Source organism: Gymnoscopelus microlampas (assembly GCF_963454915.1).
Source record: "Gymnoscopelus microlampas genome assembly, chromosome: 14".
NCBI classification, from domain to species: domain Eukaryota; kingdom Metazoa; phylum Chordata; class Actinopteri; order Myctophiformes; family Myctophidae; genus Gymnoscopelus; species Gymnoscopelus microlampas.
In genome coordinates, this window is record NC_139951.1 from 17,328,726 (window position 1) to 17,352,561 (window position 23,836).

General features: G+C 41.4%; 1 protein-coding gene across 1 annotated transcript in view; it reads right to left on the reverse strand.

Annotated features, from left to right (window-relative positions):
- The window catches only part of LOC311061002 (AT-rich interactive domain-containing protein 5B-like), a 138,327-nt gene that overhangs the window by 10,832 nt on the left and 103,659 nt on the right, over nt 1–23,836 (reverse strand). Inside the window, exon 9 of the mRNA XM_084079468.1 lies at nt 1,279–1,507. Within this exon, the coding sequence (XP_083935594.1) occupies nt 1,279–1,507 (229 nt within the window). The remainder of the gene's footprint in view (nt 1–1,278; nt 1,508–23,836) is intronic.

Sequence of the window (23,836 nt, forward strand, 5' to 3'; positions counted from 1 at the left end):
TGATGGGGGTCTGCGGCCAAATACATATTCATTTGGAGATCCCTGACTTGACATGAACAGTTTGAGAAGAACTGCTATGTAATATCTCTCTCTCTCACTCTACCCCCATTTTGTGATGCTTAACTGGACAGGCATTTGCAAATCACAGTGGATTTATGGGTTTTTGAGACGGATGAAAATACTCTTGCAGCGGTTTATTTAGGAGGAGCACGACTATGTCTCCGTTACACAGAAATACACTTATGGTTATGGCTGGCCATGGGATGTAAAAACAAGCTATTTCAACAGAAACTGCTGCCCGTTTCAGCTTTCTCTGTCTGCTCTCCCCATTAAGGAATACAATCTGTGACAAAGCTGTGAGAATGTCCTGCAAATACACAGAGCTGGGGTAGACCATGGGGTTGGGTGGGGTAACAGAATTAACTGTTTCTTTTGGAGGGAGGTTATTTCAGAGGAATTAGTGCAAAAAGGAAAACTGGAGCATTAGTTTGTGAAAAGCAAAATGGAGTTTAATTTGAGGTTGTGAGATAAATCACACTAAAAGACGTTTTTTTTTTAATGCCGATCAACAACAAAGTTATTATTCATCTATTTATTTATTCATGAAACTATTTTCATTCAACTTTTTTTTATTCTTTGAAAATGTTAGTTTATAACGTTCAAGCGGTTTATGACAAAGTGTTGTACTACTGTGACTCTAATCTGAGTTCCCAGAAGTTTTCGCCAGCTCTCGCATACAAACGGGAGGGGCGAGGAAACTTCTGGGCCAGAGCCCTGGTATTTGTGGACGGGATGTAACTTACGCTCAGAATCTGAGCGGACACGCCTCTTACCGGTCTGAGAGCTGTGCAACTCGTCTAAACAGTCCGACGAGAGGCAAACAGCAGTACACAACAATGGCGGCCGCAATTTCTCAAGGAGAAATTGCTTCCGTAGCTCCTATTTACTTGCAACACCCACTGCATGTGGATCCCACCCCCTTTTCTTCATTGGCTGTTGATTTGAATCGGAACGCAGTGGCCGCGCCCCTGCTGTACAGGCTCTGAGGCGAAGTCTCCCAGACTACTGTGACTCTGTCTGATGTAGTCCTTCTGGGCTTAATTTAATGTTAACTTATTGTAGGGTGAAACAGTTTATTGAACTAAAAAACCTGCTTCTTGATTATTTGATTCATTTTATAAAAAGTAATTGATAGAATACCGGCTACTAAAATAATGGATAGTTGCAGCCTGACAGCATAATGTTGAGATGAAGACAGACAGGGTGTGGCTGACTGACCGGCATGCTCTGATCCTGAGCTTTGCACGCCATGGCGTCATCCTTATCTGGGCGGGGCTTCTGGGCCGGCTGCTTCACCCCATTGGTCAGCTTGGTCTTGGGGCTGTGGCCGTTAACGCTATCGGCAGGTTCTGCGCCGCCGGAGCCCGCCTCCTGCTTCCTGGGTTTGGCCGGTGGGAGGGGCTTGTCCTCCTCGCCTTTTGTGAACCTCTCATACGGCAAGATGAGCCTGAGGGTGGAGTCAACAGGGAAATCAACGCATTACGATGCAGCTGCACCATTGTTTGCTTTTTTTGGCCTTGGAGCACGCACGCACGCACGCACGCACGCACGCACGCACGCACGCACGCACGCACGCACGCACGCACGCACGCACGCACGCACGCACGCACACACACACACACACACACACACACACACACACACACACACACACACACACACACACACACACACACACACACACACACACACACACACACACACATACATACATACATACATACATACATACAGTACATACATACATACATACATACATACATACATACATACATACACACACACACACACACACACACACACACACACACACACACACACACACACACACACAACCATCTTATTCTTTATGGCTCTCCTCCAGACTGGGAGTTCAACACTAACCATACATTTTCCTACAGCGATGTTTGCTCATTATCAAAAGCTGATGAATCCTATTAATCATTCATGTAATATATACATACGTACATGTATATAATGTACATACATACATACATACATACATACATACATACATACATACATACATACATACATACAGTAGATGCAAGGACTTCAGTTAAGGGATATTGGTATTTTCTGCAGTACTACTGTACATTAATAATGTGGGAGTATTTTTATGAGTCTGTATAACCTCCCTCTCCCTTCTCTCTCGCTTCCTCTCCTCCTCCAGACATCTCCCACATATTTCTCCTCTCCGTATCAATCCCCCTCCCCTCTCTCCCCTCCCCCCTGTTTCTCTACCATCTCTCTCTCTCTCTCTCTCTCTCTCCCCCTCTCTGTGTACTGTAGTTAGCTGGGGTTTTGGCTATTGCTCAGCTACAGTGTTGGACGGTGGCCCAGTGGGGACATTCATCTCAGGACCCCATTATCCTCACAATTTAAACATTTGAAAAGCTGCTAAAACCAAACACTGTACCCCCCCCCTCTCTCTCCCCTCACTTGTTCACTTTCTCTCTCTTGCATTTTCTCATTCTGTCATCCCCCAATTCCTCTTTTCAACCCCTCTCCTTTACTCTCACTTATTTTTTTTCCTAATCCCCAGATGTGCACTGTGTGTGCAGTGTGTGTGTGTGTGTGTGTGTGTGTGTGTGTGTGTGTGTTTGTGTAAACTGCACATAATATAACGATGAAATTCATCTGTCAAATTTCCATTTAAAAATAGCCAATAGTAGAAACATGCGCACGCACACACACGCACACGCACGCACGCACGCACGCACGCACGCACGCACGCACGCACGCACGCACGCACGCACGCACGCACGCACGCACACACACACACACACACACACACACACACACACACACACACACACACACACACACACACACACACACACACACACACACACACACACACACACACACACACACACACACACACTGAGAGAGCTCAGGATGTTGTATAATTGGCGTCAGATGTGGCAGATCGTAGAGTTCAGTGTGTTGTAGTTTGCTGATGCTGTGATTGTAGTGGGTGTGTATTTCTCAGATGCTTGTGAGCTGCATTAAAACTATTAACACATAATAGTCAGAAACATGGGAATGATGAGAACCAGCGCTGGACAGTAACTAAGTACATTTACTTGAGTACTGTACTTAAGTACTTACATTGGATTTGTTGTTCTTCTTTTGTAGTTTTTTTTGCAAGCAAATTACTTTCACTCTGCATTCAAATAGAATAGAAATATTGTACTTTTGACTCCTCTACATTTCTAGGTAGGGACTCTTGGGACCCAAACTGAATTAACTGCTTAAGCCCTATTTCAAATATAGTGGAAATAGCCATTCTAGCGATTTTAACTATTTTTGAACATTTCTGGAATTGTTAAAAAATAAATGAATAATGTTAGAAATGTCAATACAGCAATGCATTGATATTAGAAAGAAAATGTACTTCATAATTCTCTCTCTCTCTCTCTCTCTCTCTCTCTCTCTCTCTCTCTCTCTCTCTCTCTCTCTCTCTCTCTCTCTCTCTCTCTCTCTCTCTCTCTCTCTCTCTCTCTCTCTCTCTCAGCTGCCCCCTACATTCTCTCTCTCCTTCAGTCCGTTCAGTCCTCTCCTGTTTCTCTCTCAACATCTCCATGTATGGACAAAACAGCCCAGCTGCCCCTTTTCATTTTAATGAAATAAAGACACAAAACACACACACACACACACACACACACACACACACACACACACACACACACACACACACACACACACACACACACACACACACACACACACACACACACACACACACACACACACACACACACACACACACACACACACACACACACAGGAGATATTAGCGTGCGAAACATTGTTCCTCTTAAAGCAAATTAGCCCTGTGGTGCATTATCTCTCAGAAGACAAAAATGCTTTTAAGAGTTCAGGAGGTTATGAGAAGCTTTAATTTGTGTTTTGTTGTTATTACGGCTGAGGAGAGCAGCTGAGGATGGGCAGATAGATAGCCTGGCAAGAACGGCAGACAGCTCTGTATGGGCAAGACCGGCAGGCCATTAACAGGCTCACATAAAGACAGGTATAGGTGCTGTTAGGTAGGCAGGCAGGCAGACAGACAGACATTTTTATAATTACAGTTTCGGCATTCAGCAGATGCTCTTATCCAGAGAGACTTAACAAAGTGCAAGATCACAGTAAGTGGCATGAACCCAGTAGTCAACAAACAACCGGGAGTAGTCAAGTAAATGGAGTGCAAAGAAATCTAGGCTATAGTAGCATCTAAATAATAAACTTGGCATCTGCGGAACATAAGCAAACAGTATACATCGTACGCGGTACATCATCTACATCTATCTAAAGTCAACAACATACGTCTGCATAGCATAACTAGCGTCTATGAAAATAGGCAACAAGTACTGATACAAAGTAGTGCTATAGGGGATAACATGGAGTCTGAAGAAGACGTGAGTATTCAGACTGTGGTGGTAGATGGGGAGAGTCTGCAGTCTATAGACTATATTGGTTATCAAAGTGGGGTCCGGGGACCCCCAGGGGTCCTTGGGGGGGGTACCAGGGGTCCCAAGCTAAATGAGTTAATATAGTGTCACAATGCTGTCTACTGCTCTAGACAGACAGACAGACATACATACACTCATCTATGCTTTGTCGTTTTGCGGATAGGCTTTTTACACTTTTGTCGTACGAAATAGGTCATTCTACGAAGTATAAATGAGTCTTATGACCCAGCTGGTCTAATCAGACGTACAATAAACACGTCCCTTCCAACTGTTTACGTTTCTCTCTCTTTAAAACCACTTAAGCCCCTGTATATATCAGTTGATGGGGTCCCCCAGGGGTCTATACTTGGTCCCCTCCTTTTTTACGGCATGGCTCTGCAGGAGGCCAGCCGTTGATGAGAGGGTCTCTCATGAAGGTCTTTTTTTCCCCCACATATCGACCCCTTGGACGGTCCCCAGCAAAATGTGTTTAATATAGCATAAAAATCAGTTAATGTGAATAATTTGAAATAATTCCCGACCCTGGCACGAAATATTTTCAGATGAGGGTCTGCAACCAAATACAAAAAGTTTGCCCTGTCCTCATCTCTTCCTCAGTCCACCCCCCCCCCCCCCCCACACACACACACACACACACACACCTTCCCTGTGCAGCAGCACAGTCCAGTGTGTTAGTGTTCTCCGTCTCAGTGCGCTGTGCCAGCTCAACAGTGCATTCCTGAGGTAAATGGATCCTCTTTAATAAGAGACTTCAACCGGCTGTCCTGAAAACCACCCTGCACAGCTGAACCAACACACACGCATGCCACGCACACGCATGCACGCACGCAGTTGAGACTGATGAGAGTTCCACACCATGCTGGCACTCATGCATGCGTATATACATGCACGTTGATGCACCCACACGCGCACACAAGGCAGTTGAAGTGGTCAAGTCCGTCATGGCCCCGCCTCTCACGTCAGCACTTTAGACAAGTCAACATTTGGACGTTTAACTGTTTTCAACCCAAACATGAATTCTGACATGTAATTGACTGATTTCAGGGGGGAAATGACCACAACGTGTGCAGTTTGTGTTGGCTTCACCTCGCCTCGCCCTTTTGAACCCAGAATGAATGTACCACTGTGAAATATGGGTGAAAAAAAAGGTAACGGTAAAGGAAAAACATGCTGCATTGTCACAAGAGAAGAAGCTCCCTCTTAGAGCAAGCTGTCAGGCAGAAACCTTGTATCTCCATATTTAATCTTTTAAAATATGTATTATATTAATGAATGCCCTATTTAATACTTACCATATGACAAATGTGTGTCACATTTAACCAATGAAAATTATTAACAAGAGCTTGTGACTAAATAATAACTACATTGGATCCACTACAACACAGGTTCTTCTTTTTTTTCCCATTTCCTGAAAAGTAACAGCTTTGGAAACACAATATTTCTAACCACAAAGCCACTGGCTTAGCTGAGGTCAGGTGTTCAAAAATGGAGGGCCTGTATATCGGAGAGGGCTGTGGCAGGAGCATGGAAGTGGGAGCTTATTTGTAGAGGTTTCTGTTATTTAGCTTTGCTATTTCAGCTGTGTGTGTGTGTGTGTGTGTGTGTGTGTGTGTGTGTGTGTGTGTGTGTGTGTGTGTGTGTGTGTGTGTGTGTGTGTGTGTGTGTGTGCTTGTGTTACTGTACTTGTGAGGACTATTATGTCCCCACAAGTATAGTCAAATTGGACAAAATACTGTAGACATTATGAGGGCCAATTTTCCTGGTAGCCTGATCTGCCATTCATAACGTTACCATTCAAAATGGCTGATGTCCTCACAAGTATAGAAATACAAACGAGTGTGTGTGTGTGTGTGTGTGTGTGTGTTTATGCAAGCGTGCACGCCACGTTTTGTTTACTTACGTCGCTGAAATCCCATTGAAAAAGGCCTTGTGTTCACATAAGCACTTCACAAGCTGATAAGCTGAGGAGTAATATTTACTCATTTGACGACGGCTAAGGAAACATGCATTGTAAGGTGGCCCCTAATACCAACTGCTAACAACAACACCCCGCGCTTTCTCTCCTCTACCACAGCACAGATACAAATCATTGCTGTTGCCTGGAAACCTTGTATGTCCCCAAACTGTTCCTTTTTTATTATTATATAACATTTGAAATAAATGAAATAGTGAAAATAGCCGATATACAAGCTCACAACGTGTCGCATCGCGACACGTTGTGAGCTTGTAGATCTCCAAAAAGAAAAAAAAAAGAAAAAGCAGAAATATGGAGATACAAGGTTTCTGCCCGACAGCAAGAAAGATAAAAATTCAAGCTATTGTAATCAAACTTTGACCTAGATTTTCAATAGTGAGTTTCCTGTGGGGGGGAGCTATTCTAATGGATGAAGAATTTATACAGTATACAGTACATATTGACTGTTTTCTTTGGCTTTTGAAGAGAGCGTAAACTGTAGCGGTTACTGTACTGTAATGCTTAATTTACAGTATACTACAAGCAGATGTACAAGCTCACAATGACAGTGAGCTTGTAGAACGGCTGGTTTTGTCGAGCAACACCGTTGTACGTATGACACAGTATGAACCAGGCTTAAGATAGTGTTTGTGTGCAGGGAAAGTGCAGTGGTGGAAAGTAACTAACTACATGTAGTCAGGTACTGTGATTAAATACAACTTTGAGTTACTTTGATTTGAGTATTATTTTTTATTTTTTACACTTGATACAATCATTGTACTTTTTATTCCACTACAAATATGTTAGAGCAAAATTGTTACAGTTACTTTGCAGGTTTGGAATATTATTACAAAACATACATTAACCACATAGTTATACTTTGTGTATGTCATTTTTATTATTTTGTACTTTTACTCAAGTAAGATTATACAGGACTTTAACTTTGAAACAGAGTATTTTTCATATTGGTATTGCTACTTAAAGTAAAGAAATCGGTGTACTTCTTCTCGCCAGTGGTAAAGTGAGCCTGTACGATCACATAACGTTGCTGGACAAAGACACCACTACTGCTAGCAGAGCTAAAGTGCTGATGCAAGGAAAACAAATGACACCTTGGGATTCAGGTTTTCTCTCTTTTTCTTTTGTTTTGTTAACGGATATCCTGCTGTTATTGTGATAAGAGCGTCTAGGGTGACAGGGACACAAGGACAGAGAGGAGGAATGACACGGGACACTGTAGGTGGTCCATGCATTAATACCTGGTGGAGCCATCAGCATGTCCCAGGTTTTAATAGCACGGCATGACAGTGGTTCTACAACTTTTTCCATTTCAGAGACCCCTAGTTTGGTACAGTATGCATTAGTCCACGGACCAGCATAACTCTGAGAGTATACACAGAGTTACAGAACTGTAAGGGTCCATTTCATTCCATTAGTACACTCTCAGATTTACAGACCAGTAAGGGTTCATTTGGTTCTTAAATATCAATAATTTAGCTTGGGACCCCCTGGAACACCCTCGAGGACACCAGTCATGCATATGCTTTGAGTATAGCATACGCATAAGTACTGGCAAATACATACGTACTGTATATGGCATATGAATGTCATATACAATGAATACTGGGACGGCCATAGTTGAATGGCTGGGTGAAGCTGAAAACTGAAGTTCTCCCGTGGGCTATGATAGACATCCAAAAAAACTAAAAAACACAATACTGAATAAGACATAATGTGTCATATGCAGTACTCATATGTCATATACACCTACAGTATATATGTGTCATACTCATATGCATGATTCATATCCCATGACAGTACTGCATAATTGATGACACATACATAGGCACATATGACATACTGCATATGACCTAAAGATGCATATGACATAATGAGTGCGGTATGACAGAAGCCTATTGGTAAGGCGTACAAATAACGTGCTTTAGGTGCTTCAAAGGGCTCAGGGATAATGCCATGATGTTCACTGCGTGCTGCTCTTACACAAACGCAAACATACAGTTGTTCACTATTCATACATGGAAAAAGAAAAGGTATGGATTGTGTACGTTAATCACAGTATACAGGCAGTATACAGTAGAATGGTCCAGTGGTTACAATGGAGAAACGTTTCTAATAGTTTGTTGGAGAAGTCCTGTGTTTATACTTTGTCGCACAACCGTGTCAAAAATAGTAGTTATTAATGTGTTTTTTTTATTGTATACCTTTCGGCTATAATCACATGCCCACATTTTTTTTGTGTGTAAATTATCGACAATCAACTATTGTTTTATAATTAATTAAATCGATTAATTCAATTAACTGTTGCACACTCAATGATGTCATTCTGCATACTACAGTTTACTGTAGCTGGATTGTCCAGATTTACCTAATATTTCTGTTGTTCCGAATATCTGCCACCAGGGGTCAGACTAGCTTCTAGTAGTTAACAACAGTCCAGGCCAGGAAACAAGCAGTACGGGCAGTATTACAGCAGGACCATAACTGTAACAGCAGAATGGGCAGCAGGGTGACACATTTAGTTTTCTGTCATCTGTAATGGACACGGGTCTCACAGGTCTGATTCCTGCAACAACTACAGTGTCCAGCAACAGCCATGTTTCTGCTCAAAGTGTGTCCCTGCGCAAGACGCTGACTGAATCCCTAACTGCTTTGCTATAAACTAAACCGTACATACAGCTTAGTACAGTATTTTGTTTTAAGAAAGCTGGCTGTAGGCCAGATGACGTACAATATTTATTCACAGGAACACAGGTTCAGAATGATTTCGCCATCATTTTGATTTAGGGTGGAGGTTTAACCCTTTAAGACCTGAAGAAGCATCTGCGTCACATTTTCATTTGAGCTAAAAAAGCATTATTTTACACTTTGGCTATTCAAAAATAGCAGATGTAGCAGATTTTTTATTTTTTTTTGCAAATCTTGAGATTTGAGTTACAAAAGCGAACACTTGTAACTCAAATCTTTGCTTCTGGGGGATTCAACAGTTTTTTGAAAAAAAACGTATGTCGCCATAAAATCAGTGGTTCTTTTTTCCATGTCAAGGACCCCCAAAATGACATGTATTTGGCCGCGGACCCCCATCTAATAATATATGTTCCAGGGACCCCCGGAATCAAAGATTCAAGTTAAAATGTTTCGCTTTAAAACAATATATATTAAAAGATTTGCACATTATTTTACGATTTTTCAAAAATAGCAGATCTACAAGCTCATAGCGCGGCACTCGACAAGATCACAACGTGCTGCAACATAACGTGTTGTAGATAGGATATTTCACAGAAGATTTTTAGTGTAGAAAAGGGGGCCTAGTAAAGAGCCCTAGGGGACACCAGTCAAATAAGTACATAGTGTATAAGTGGTTAAGGAAGAAACATTTTTGCAGAATGTATTATTCTTGGATTATCCATCACATGCTGGTTATTATGTCATGATAATCAGAGACTGTAAATACTTGGTGCTTAGATCATTTTGACACACAAGCAGCTGCTGTTTCTTCTCAAAATGTTCTGAAATCTTAACCGTCTGTCTTAAAATAGACAGAAGGCACTGTAGTGCACCGAAATAAGTAATAAGAGGAGTGTATTGGCGAGGGTGAGAAAGGAGAGGTTACTAGGTGGTTGAGTGGTCACAGAGGGTATGGTAGCTCTTAAACTCTTGTCCTAATGACAAGGATATTTGGACACCACACCACACAATAGCACACACACGCACACGCACACATACTTTCACTCTCTGATGTACACATTATGCAAATACTTATGTGCTCAGAGAGAGAGAGAGAGAGAGAGGGAGAGAGAGAGAGAGAGAGAGAGAGAGAGAGAGCTCTTGAGACCATATATTACCTCATTCTCTCCGCCGGGTGAAAACCCATTAACTTGGAGTCGCCAAGTTAAATGACTAAACTTGTTGAACAATAATAATGTGTGTGAGAGAGCGCTCTGTGTCCTGGAACTCAGACCACGTTCCAAAAATATTTCTCTCTTCTTTCTGCAAACGGTTTATTTTTTTTCCCTTTCTTTTTATGGCAGGAGGGATTTTCTCGTTTCTAATTGGCTGTAAATGAAGGCTGAATTCTTCCGTAATTATTTTAAAGACGTTGAATTAAGGGCTGTGTGAGCTCTGTCCACGCCAAGTGCCTTGGAACGATTACTTATGTTTCAACACACTTTTCTCTCTCTCTCTCTCTCTCTCTCTCTCCCTCCTTCCGTCCTTCCTGCATACTTCTCTTTCTCCCCTTTATGTCTTTTCTCTTGTTCTTGGCTTTCTTGCCTTCCTCTCCACTCCAATTCAATTATCAATGCCCTCTCTCTCTTATTCTTCCTTCTGCCCTTCCTTTCCTCTCCAATGCGTCTGTCTTCCTTGGCAACCCAATACTAACACAGTCCAAGCAGTCTACACACAGTCCCTCTGCTGTCCAGCCCCAGCAGCAACAAACCAATAATAACAACTACTGACCACAGGTGGACAAAGTATTCAACAGCGGTACTTAGAAGTCAAAGTATTGAGATACTCCTGGTCAAATATCACTCCACTACAAGTTAGAGTTGTTCAGTTGAATTAAATTTGGACTTGAGTTAAAGTACTGGAGTATACTTGATTTAGAAATGCTCAAGTATTGAAAAGTACATTTTCTTTTTAATATCAATGCATTGCTGTATTACATTTAGACATCCCAAAAACATTCCTTTCATAGAACTGTAGTGGAGTCAAAAGTAAAATATTTGTCTTTGACATGAATGGAGTAAATGTGATAACTATCCAAAAAATACAAATACTCAAGTATATAGTAAATGTACTTGTTACTGTCCACCACTGCCAACGGTCCTGGACATGACGCTAGTATGTCGCAGGGACTTACCCCCATCCAACCCTTGATGCTGAGTGCCAAGTAGGGAGGCATTGGGTCCCATTTTTATAGCCTTTGGTATGACTCTGCCAGGGATTGACCACCGGCCTCCCAATCTCAGGGCGGATACTCTAACCACAAGGCCACTGAGTTGATACCGACTAAACTATAATACTGACTAAACAGGTAACACTGGCAGAAACCATTCTGCTAGTTACAGTAGCTGAACTAAGTAGAATATTTACATCTCAGTAGTCAGTACACACTTCATTTAAAACTGAATGCAAGCGTATTGATCCGTAAGGGTCCATTTCATTACATTTGTACGGTACACTTTATAAGAAACAAATTGTTCAAGTTTTATATGGCAACATCAAGCCTACATATCTATATTTTGCCTGTTGTCAATTTCACTTTTTTTAAAACTGGCTTGCTTTGCTGCCTCCCACAAGACTTCTCCCATTATGCTCTTTGGCAGGAGATGGAAGGGAAAACTGGCAAACCCGTAGCGATAGCTGAGACTGCTCTATTGGATTTACAGTAATAACAACATGAGAAGGCATCCCTAATGGCTCAGTAGAAATTATGTACTACGAGGTACTGTATATAGGCTGTATCTGTTGCCCGTGAGCGGGTAAACAAACACAATATGGTCTACTATATATATACAACGTGGTTTGAGGCACTGTAGATGGAAAATATAGATTTTTTAGCTGATGACGATTGACAAACGGCACTAAATCAATCTAAAGTATGTGACCACGGGGGCATCAAGGAACAAAAGCTTATACTGACAAAAGTACTATTGGGCATAATTATTGGCACCCTGCCAAAGCTACAGTAATGTTGCTTATCGTCCCAGGCAGCAGTGCTGTACGACCTTGAGCGAGGGAAGGAGTTTTCTCCAGGAGTTCCAACCACACACACACATTTAACATACTGTCAAGTACAGCACGCATATGTTCAGAGGAAATAATGTATATGTTTTGTAACCCTTTGTGCCTCATGCCATACACCAGTGGTTCTCAAAGTGGGGTCTGGGGGACCCCCAGGGGTCCTTGAGGGCGTTCTAACGGGTCCCCAGTAAAATTAGGTAATATTGCATTACATTTTGTTTAACCACTTTAAACGTATAAACAGTACATCGGGTATTTGAAAGTAGCAGATCTGGAAGCTCACAACGCGTCACATCGTGGCGGGTTGTGAGCTTGCATCTCTGCTATTTTCTAAAACTTGTATCTGTCCGGAGCACTAGGCCAGCGGGCGCCCCCCCAAATACATTATTAATTTGAGGGTCTGTGACGTGAAAAGGTTTGAGGAACCACTGTCGATACACAGTAAAATGCAGTGTTAGTACACCCTGCACTGTGTAAAAACAGTGCATTTTTACAGACGTTAGTGTGAGGCACGGTGTAATTCATATTGGCTCTCAGGATAAGCGAGTGGTGCTTGTTGCCCTTGAAGGAATGCGAGCCTTCCTGTCTCTGCTGTAGTTAACAGTGATATAGAGAGACAGCGGATCAAGGTGAATCTTGACCTTAGTAAATATTTAACCAGGTCAGAGCGTCTCTGTGGGGCTGTGGAGGATGACTCACTGAAAACATCTTAGGACTCTTTGAATGTCGCTGCTCATAACATTACCTGCAGTCAAGTATTTTTGGCAACATAACAATGTATCTTGTGATTGCTAATGGGGTATTAATTTCACTTTAAAACGCTTCATCGGGTCATTTAAACGTCTACTCTAGCTTGTGTGTGCTGCAGCCTAGGCTGTTTTTAAGTTGCTCGATTCAATATTTGGATATTTTATCGGACACGACCCCTTCCTAAATAGCTGATCTACAAGTTCACAAAGTAAAAATGAATCTAAGGACTTCTTCCACAAACTGTTTCAAGCAATGGCCTCTATAGGCTCTATGCACAGTAGCCATATTATCACTTCCTTCACAGGTGTTACCAATGATACTAATGAAGGCTCTGTTCCATTTAGAGTAGCACAGTGGTTCTCAGACTTTTTAATTTCCACAACCACCATAACTCTGAGAGTGTACAAATGGAACCAAGGTTCCATTTGTACACTCTCAGAGTTACACACCCGTAAGAGGCCATTTGGAACCCCCTCAAGGAACCATGAGGGTCCCTGAACCCCAATTTTAGACCCACTGGTGTTTCCAGTGAGCCAACGTGCATAACATCAGCACCCTGACCAGGGTTGCCAGATCTGCTTATTATAATTTCCCCACAAGATTTTATTTGAAAATAGCCGATCTACAAGCTCACAACGCGTCGCATCGTGACGCGTTGTGAGCTTGTAGATCTGCTATTTTCAAATAGCTGATGTATATGATAAAGTGCTCATGTGGCCCATAGTCGCTTCTTTTGGGCTGGTTTTCCTAGACCTGGTTGCTTGTTTCTCTCACAGAATCTGGCAACACTGACTCTGACTCTGTTTGACCAGAATGGAACAGAGCCTTCATTAGTATCATTGGCAACACCCGTGGATTTCTTCACGCTATGGCTGCTGTGCATAGAGCCTATTGGTGTATTCATCTCACCAAAAGAAAAATCTATTTTACTTTTTAAGACGAGCCAAGAAAAGAACATTACTGCTCTCCACTACGCAGCGTGACAGTCCATAGGAGCAGAGGGAATTATCGACGGGCTGTTGAGCTGCATGGACTCTCTGTAAAACATCAAAACAAAACAATGACAGCTCGCTCGTTATGAAATATGCAGCGCAACACAGAAGCCATGATGGTTAGCTCTAGGACCTTTGTTTGCTTCTCTCTCGCTCTCTTTATATAATGTATATGCAAATGTGCAGTAATAAAACAATTAGATCAATCAAAAATCCAATTAGTTTTCGGTGTCATCATTGAACGCCTACACTGTCACCTGAATAATAACCAACATACGGGCGCGCACGTGCAGTACATACACACAGACAGACAGACACGCACGCACACACCCAGAGTATAAAACCACAAACACGAAATAACCTTCAATTAAGGTCATGACTCACTGCGAGCGTTTCGTTGTGTGATTAATTTGCCTGAAAATTATATATTTTTGAAGTGTTCTTTGGGTCATGAATATATATTCACACAGAATGTGAATATGTGGTGATAAAGCAAAGTCTTTTTTCCCCCCCGAAAACAAATTTTCACTGCAAATAAAAGCATCACCCTGTATGAATGAGGCTTCAACTACTATGAATAGTGGGGATGCCAAATATTCGCTGGCATATTTTTGGATAGTTTATTGGTCACACTCCCAGTGTGTAAAGACCTTTACGCCATTAGTGACTGAACGTAATTATCAGCTTGAAGCCAGATAAAGAAAAGAGAAACACTAAAGACTTATAGTAGTTGTTTCTTCAAACAAAGAAAGGGTTCACACACGCACACGCACACACACACGCACACGCATGCGCACAAGCACACGGTCACCAGCATAACCACAACTGACACAAAAATTGCTTCATACAACTGACGGAAACAAAGATCCTGTACTTCTGTGTCTGTGTGCGTCAGTGCGCTCGTGGGTGGTGTGTGTGCGCGTGCGTGCGTGTGTGTCTCATGTACAAATGGATCACTTCCAGCAGACATTGTCCTTCTTTGAATGAATTAGCATATGGGTTGACTCACTGTACTGTAGCTGTCTGTCTGGCTCAGGGACACTTCACTTCAGCAGGACAACTAATAGCTGCTGTCGGGTGGAAATCTTGTATGTCCAAAACTGTTACCAAGACGACGATGACGATGAGACGGTCGTCCCGAATATGGACACGACGCCAGTGTGACGTAATCTCACGACTGCATGACATCACATCCTACCCATAAATTCTAGGACGCCGTCAGATCGGGGCAGTTCGGCGGCTTCAATAGTAATAAATAGTAATAATCAATAATAATATCAAGAGTCAAATACTCATAATCATACTTAGAAACTAGGCCCATTCATCAGAACTACTTAGGTGATTAAGGGACTTCTCCCGGGCCTGTGGGCACTCCGCGACGGTTACATATCAGCCAGCGCATAGAAATACAGTCCTTTTAGATTACTGAGGCCAACTCCTCAACAAAAACCCTTCCTTTCTTCGTATTATTTGAAAAACATTTTAAAATAGTGAAAATAGCAGATCTACATAGCTCACAACGTGTCACATTGCGATGCGTTGTGAGCTTGTAGATCTGCTATTTTCACTACTTTGGTGCGACACTGATGAAGCGTCAGTTGAATTATGGAGATATGAGGTTTCTGCCCGACATCAATGAAACATTGGCTGTTCTGAAGCTCTAACCACTTGTCTTAAAACCCCACATTGTATGAGGGGTCTATACTAGGCCCCCTCCTTTTTTCTACACCAAATATCTTTCCTGAAAATAGCAGATCTACAAGCTTGTAGCTTCGCTGATTGGTCACCCCAGACATAGTGTTAAGTGGTCAGATGGGTGGGCCGTGAATGCTTTCGAGCTTTTCAAGTGGACCCCGATGCCACTGTTTTAATATGATTTTGTAACGTTGCTGCTGTTGTCACCTAATCTCTCTGTCCCTGCCTCGTTCTCTTGTGTGACATTTAACCAGAGGAGATTTCAATAGGATAACGGCTAGGGATTAGCAGTGATATCAAATTAGCTTGAAAGGCAACAACAGGAAGATACCCCGTGTTAACATGTAGTCCGATAATCACTCCAAAGCCATGCTGTTGGGTAAAAATAGAAGCCACAGGGGAAATTAAGAGGCGCGCTGCTATCTCTGCGCTCATCAGTGTTATTATCCAACTGATTATAGTGGATTTTCAACCCAGATTGTCTTATATACTCACCAAACGGATAATTAATCTACATACTGTACACCAGTGGTTCTCAAAGCTATGCTAAAACTACTGGCTATTCAAAAATAGCAGATATACAAGCTCATAGAGTGCCGCGCTATGAGCTTGTAGATCTGCTGTTTTAGAAAAATCATGAAAATGTGTGCAAATCTATGAATATATATATTCTTTTAAAGCGAACATTTTAAACTCAAATCTTTGCTTCTGGGGGGTCACTGGAACAAAATATTTTGAGATGGGGGTCCGCCGCCAAATACATATAATTGTGGGGGTCCTTGACATGAAAAAGTTTGAGCACCACTGATATAGAAACATATGTTTTTCAGAATACTGTTGTTGGGATTTAGAAGACATTTGTAGAATCGGCTTCAGGTCTTAATGGGTTAACCATTTACTTTGACTATTTTCATTTGAATATTGTTTTGAAACACAAACACAAACCTTGTATGGGGGTCTCTGGCACAAAATATTTTCGGATCGGGGTCTGTGGCCAAATAAATATTAATTCGGGGGTCCTTGACATGAAGAAAAGTTTGAGAACCACTGCTGTACACTGAGTGAATTCTGGGAAGTGGAAAGTGTACGATATATGTTGGCTCAAAAAACACGAAAACATGGCTTTGTGAAAGGCAAGGTTTTAAAAAAAGATTTGGCTCAGTTACAGTACAGCACACAGCTAAATCCTGAGAGTTAATTAAGTCCTGAAAGAGTACAAATGCACCTTTTAAATGGTACGTGAAAGCCTGTTGCAGTATCATTGCAACACAGTGAAACCCTCAGAGTGTTAATTGAACTATTTCTAACTCTGAGAGTGTACACAAATGGATGAATTAACAGTGAGGATTTTACTCTGTGTATAGCTGTCGAGCAGGAAATCATAAAGATGAAATGTTAAGGGCTTGACATTTAACAGTTTAACATTGTCAGGTTGTGTTGGGTTGTTAGTTTTTAATATCGGTTAAATGCAGGCTGCGTCAGCCAGGTACTTTTCCACTGTTCCCGGCAGCCTACAGTATACTGCTGAGGGCCATCAGGGATAAACACTTATTATTAAGCCCTCAAGAGGAGTGAGAAGCTGGCGCACACGCACACACGCACGCGCGCGCGCACACACACGCACACACACAGACAGATCATTAAGTATGTTACACAGTACGTTACAAAAAGCCGTGTTCAAGTCACGCATACTGTCCGACAGTGGTGGAAAGTAACTAAGTACATGTACTCAAGTACTGTACTTAAAGGAGCACTGCTTTACCCATTTTTAACCTATCTTCGTATAATTGGTCCTCACTAATGCTCATTATAAAATGGCACCATTTCTGTCACTCAACCTGAGTCTCAGAGGAGGGCTGTGGGACAGTTCAGAAACCCGCCCACCGGTGACATCATCGGTTGGAGATTCCAAGCTAATTAGAAACTACAGCGCTGTCTCTTCCTGGAAAGTTGAGTCTGAAATAGAAGCCATTGTTTCCGGCATTAATAAAAAATAAAATGGGAATACTTCCTCCACCACTTAACCCATTCAAACCGGGAACGCATCTCTGTCATTTTAGATTTCTTTGGCTATTAAAAAATAGCAGATATACAAGCTCACAGCGCGGCACCGAGTGCCGCGCTGTGAGCTTGTAGATCTGCTATTTTTGAAAAATCGTGAAAATGGGGGCAAATCTTTCAATATATATTTTTTAAAGCGAACATTTGTAAAATATTGTGTTCCAAGGACCCCCAGAAGCAAAGATTTGACTTACAAATGTTCGCTTTAAAAATATATATATACAAGCTCATACTGTAGTATATCTGCTATTTTTGAATAGCCAAAGACATCTAAAATGACAAGAGACGCATTCCGGACTGAATGGGTTAACTGTACAGTATGTCACAGCAGCTTGCAGTGAATGTTAGTGCCGGTGGATGCATACATCAAAGCATCAGTGTCCTGCCGACTGCCGCTCAATGCTGTGCTTGCGTTTAGGCTCCATGATGTCATCTCCCTCGTGAAGGCTTTCTCAAAGCACCGCTCTTCCACTGTCCACAGCAACAGTTTCATAATTCATAAGAGCCGCTTTGCACATGCATGCAAAGCATCAGCGCAAAAGAGATTCTTATATTTTGACAGTGTTTTCGCAACTGTCGATTCCCTGTAAAGTAGCTAGTGGGTTACAGAGCAGGCAGTGACGGTTATCCATTTTGTACTGTTTACTGTATTTACTGTATGTTTCTCCCAGCCATTTCCTGGACCTATTTTATTCATGACTAGAACCACTTTCAACCTGATGTCCCTATTTTGGGCATGTCATTGTACAGTAGGGCCTATAATTATTATAGGGCAAAAATGTTTGCCTTTAACCCATTTAGACCGGGAAAGCATCTGTGTCATTTTAGATTTCTTTGGCTATTCAAAAAAATAGCAGATATACAAGCTCATCACAGAGTGCCGCACTATGAGCGGGTAGATCTGCTATTTTTAAAAATATTTTTTTAAGCGAAAATATTTAACTCAAACACTTTTTGAAAAAACTTATGTTGCTATAATATCAGCGGTTCTCAAAACATTTTCATGTCAAGGACCCCCAAAATGATATGTATTTGGCCGCGGACCCCCATCTAAAGATGTTGTTCCAGGGACCCCCCAGAAGGAAAGATTTGAGTAAAGAAAAATCACTTTAAATATATATATGCATTCAAAGATTTGCATACATTTTCACGATTTCTCAAAAATAGCAGATCTACAAGCCGCGGTACGAGCTTGTATATCTATATTTTTTTGAATAGCCAAAGAAATATAAAATGACACAGATGCTTTCCCGGTCTTAATGGGTTAATATAGGCAAACATTTCCCCAAGTTTTCTAAAACTTTTAGCAAATAGCAAAAATAGTAAATCTACCAGCTCACAAAGTGATTATGCGATGCGAGAGTGCGGCCTGGCCGACTCTGGACCCCTGGATCGCTGCCCTCCACACCCTCCTGTCTAGCATCAGGGTCTTGAGCTCTGCAGTGTTGTTAGTTCTGCTGTTGCTTCGCAGTGTTTCCATGTACTTGTAGGTGGTGAGCCTCTTTCCCCTCCTGTGCCTTGGCTTGACTCCCACAGCGTAGCCGGCGCTTGTCAGCTATCTTCATCACATAAGATAGCATAAAATAGGGTTATTTCTATATTTATTTATTCCCTTTTTTTCCCCACCGGATATGCATACAAGGTCATTTTGATATCAGACTATCAAAGCTGATGGACAAGACTATCTACGAGAAAAAAACAGCGAGACATTGCTGGATCATTCAGGAAAAGGTGTTAATTTCATCATTGCTGCCTAGATTTATAAATTATACACTTGAGTGCAGGTTTGCAAACCTCATGGGCCATGAAATGTTCACATTACCACTGGAATGACTACCGGTATGCCAATCTGCAGTCCAAGTGAGAAGAACACCGGAAGGTTAGCTTACATGTTACTTTATTAGATTAGGCTATGCTGCAGGGAAGGAGCAATTTAAAAAGTGAGGTAAGCGTTGCAGAATCACCTGAAATACAGGGATTTTTTATAATGTCCTTTAACCCATTAAGACCGGGAATTCATCTGCGTCATTTTTAGATTTCTTTGGCTATTCAAAAATAGCAGATCTACAAGCTGCCACGCTACGAGCTTGTAGATCTGCAAATTTTTTTAATTGTGAAAATGTGTGCAAATCTTTGAATATATATATATTTTAAAGCCAACATTTGTAACTCAAATCTTTGCTTCTGGGGGTCCCTGGAAGAACATATTTTGAGATGGGGGTCCGCGGCCAAATACATATCATTTTGGGGGTCCTTGACATGAAAAGGTTTGAGAACCACTGTTAGGATTTAGAAGACATTTTGTAGAATTGGCCTCAGGTCTTAATGGGTTAAATTATACCATAGAAGTATTGACACGTGTCAAATTAAGCCTTGTGCCTTTTCTATCCTCAATGCTCTGTCAGACGGGGGAAGATCATTATGCATCAAGGTGCCTCACACAGGCAATAACATATGGGCTCTTCTTGGAGGGAGCAGAGAAATCTGAATATTAATATTTGAACACTGAATATTTATATCTAACGTTTCGGTCTGTGTGTGTCTTAACACCATTAACCACTTAAGCTCTAAATACTTTGTCGTACGACGAATAGGAATAGGAAATAGATGATCTATGTGACGTGTTGGGCGCTTGTAGATCTGCAATTTTCGAGAATTATTTGTAAACCGCGTATATTGACCTGGCCAAAATAGTTATGTTATACGCACTGCATAATGAGCTTGTACATTGGCTGTTTTAGGTCGACGAGATTTCGTGCAGAGGGTAAAAAGGAGGGGACCAATTTCAGGGGTCCATGAACATGTTTGAGAACCAGTGGTATAGCAGAAGGGAGGGCCAGGGGAGTGGAGGAGGAGAAAGACAGAGAGACAGGGATGAGACAGAGATGAGAGAGCGATGGGAGAGAGATAGGGAGGTGCTGCTGTGAGAGATTGAGGAAGAGAGGAAAGTGGCACTGCCTCTTTCAAGGTTACACATGTTAGTTTTTATGAGTGTGTGTGTGTGTGTGTGTGTGTGTGTGTGTGTGTCTGTGTCTGTGTGTGTGTGTGTGTGTGTGTGTGTGTGTGTGTGTGTGTGTGTGTGTGTGTGTGTGTGTGTGTGTGTGTGTGTGTCATCCCCCCTTCATTTCAATTCTGAAGCCAGTGAAATACTTCAGATTCGCTAGACGCAGCGATGTTAAATAAGCTACGCTAACAAGCTAACCAAAGTCAAATATTGATCTTTGTGACCCTTTATAATTACAAGAGCAATGCACTTCTCCGTGTAAGCTACAGGTGTAGGACAGCAGCAAGGTCATTACTCAATTTAAATTGGCTGCTCTAGTCTAATTAAACATTTCAATGAGGCTACCAACGACAGTTATCGCTTTAATAAGTGCTACACAACCACTGAGAGCAGAGACTTAACGTCTTCATACTGAGCAAGCCGTAAATCATCAGAAAGAATATTATTTCCTCCTGAACGGTGCTTTTTTATTTGTTCTGTGATTATAATTACACATCATCTGATGTAGATTATCCAATCTATTTGATATGCTGCTGCTCTCCTTTATTCGTGCACATTTCTTTGAAAACATCCAGCTCGGTGTAGCCAACAGTTTTGAAATAATGTCTGAGCTTCACAATCATTTTAATCACTTTATCCGTTTAAATATTGGCTATTCAAAAACAGCAGATCTACAAGCTCACAGCACGTCACTTCGTGCCACGCTGTGAATGAATGAATGAATGAATGAATGAATTTTTATTTCCATGTCTTGTCAAAAAGACTCATCCCTTACGGGATTATTAGACACCAAAACATAAATAAACAATATCAAATTGTCTTCATAGAAGACTGCACAAAGGAAAACAGTGAGCTTGTACATCTGCTATTTAAAAAAATATTTCATAAAAAAAAAAAAAAACATAAATCTTCTTTTCTGGGGGTCCCTGGCACAAAACCTCTACAGATGGGGGTCCGCAGACAAAAACATATCAATTTGGGGGTCCTTGACTTGAAAATGTTGGAGAACCACTGGTGTAAAGGACATTATGCCCCCTTTGTCCATCACTACTGGTTACTATTACTGTACAATGGACTGTACAGTGGTGGAAATTACATTTACAATTACAAGTACTGTACTTACATTTTTAGGTACTTTTACTTTACTATAATAATATTCCTTACCATTCCTTTATACGTTGATTACTTCTACTCCACTACATCTTAGAGGCAAATATTGTACTTTCTATTCCAGTTAGATTATTTGACAGCTTTAGTTACTAGCAGATTTATATTATTAATACAAAAAATACATATTATATTAACCGTTTAAGTGCTATTTTATACTTCGGCTATTCTCGTGGATCTACAAGCTGACAACGCTTCGTGATGTGTCGTATTGTGAACTTGTAGATTTTACATGAAACTTTTGAAATTTTACATGAAACAATCTATTTCTACATTGTGGTATTGCTACTTTTACTTAAAGTACATATGAGGTTTTCCACCCCACAGAGACGATAAGATCTTTTCCACTAAATGAAATGCTCTACTCAGCAAAAAATCTGCCATGTTAATTTGACTCGGTGCAAAACCAGCTCATAAGAGTCAAATTTTGCACTTTCAGAGCTAAAGTAACACTCCAGCTTTTTTTACTGTGGTTATGTAAGCATCTGCTGCTAATCATACTGATTCAAAGTGGCTTTGTGTAAGTGCTCTTTCATAACTGCGATGGTTACCAGTTCTGCTTTTATGAACTGTTTCAGAATGAAATCTCCAACAACAACCAGAGGCATCGCTTCCAAATAGAAAACATGCTGCAAGTTGTTGGACTGTGGGGTATTTAAGTAGCCAAGTCTATTTTTAAGGGATTTCAGAGGCTCGGTTTCCCCTAAGGGATTGACTAAACCTTAACAGAACATTATAAAGGTCAAGTTTAACTTTTTAAGGCACTGGAATATACCCTTTAAGGGCTTTTCAAGGGTTTGGTTAAGTAAGGAGAGGCAGGGGAAATGAAGAACTAGAAAAGCGCTTTCATAAAACCTAGGCACCACATTTATTTGCGGTAGCGAGGACCACAATGGAAATAAGTGCCGGAATTTATTGTGTTTTTATCCTCCATTGTTTTTAACCGACGTGGACGTACAGTACTGCATGATTCATAGGGTTTTTATGCAATCTACTGTAAATAAACAAAACAATACTTTTAGCATTAACCACTTAAGTCACTTATTTAAAAAAACAAAAACGAAAAACATAGTGAAACCAGCCACGTCTCACAGCCACTAGGTCACAGTTTGTAGATCTGCAATTTTTGTTATTTAAGAAAATATTTAAATATGTACGACAGCTTGAAAGTGGTTAATATCATAGTATTATGTTGGCAACAGGATGGAGAGGCCTCTGAAACAGTATTTAGACCAGGGGTATACAACGTTTTTCAGACCCAGGACCCCCTAGCTGAGAGAGATGCAGCAGGGACCCCCAGTACATACTGTATTGAATAAAATTGTGTTGCAGATTAGCATTTTCCATACATTTCATAGATAGGTTCATAGACTTGTTTGACATGCATTATCTTCTCTATTAATATGTTGAGTTAATGTGTATTTTCAGACAGTTAACCTATTAAACCCTCAATATTTAGTCAACTTGACTGGCTTTTTTCCCTCTACACCAACTCTCAGAAAATAGCCGATCTACAAGCTCACAACGCCTCGCAGCGCGAGGCGTTGTGAGCTTGTGGATCTGCTATTTTCGCCCGATGTTCCCCATCACGCAAATATTTGGCGGAACCCGTGTAGTAACTCTGAGGACCCCCTGGGGGTCCCGGACCCCCTGTTGAAGACCCATGATTTAGACCATGTGGCGCTGTATAACTATCAATTGAGAGGGATGGAGATTACAGTTGTTTTAATGCCATGTCGCAGTGTACAATATTCATCGTCTTCAGAGCAGCGCAGTACTGAACTACCGCACATCTAATCAACACTATGCAACTAGGCACAATGAATTGCACCATTTGCCTGGAAAACTCGTATAATTAATTAGACATTTTACGATGTCTGGGCATGTGTGCACACAGTGCACACACTCACTCACT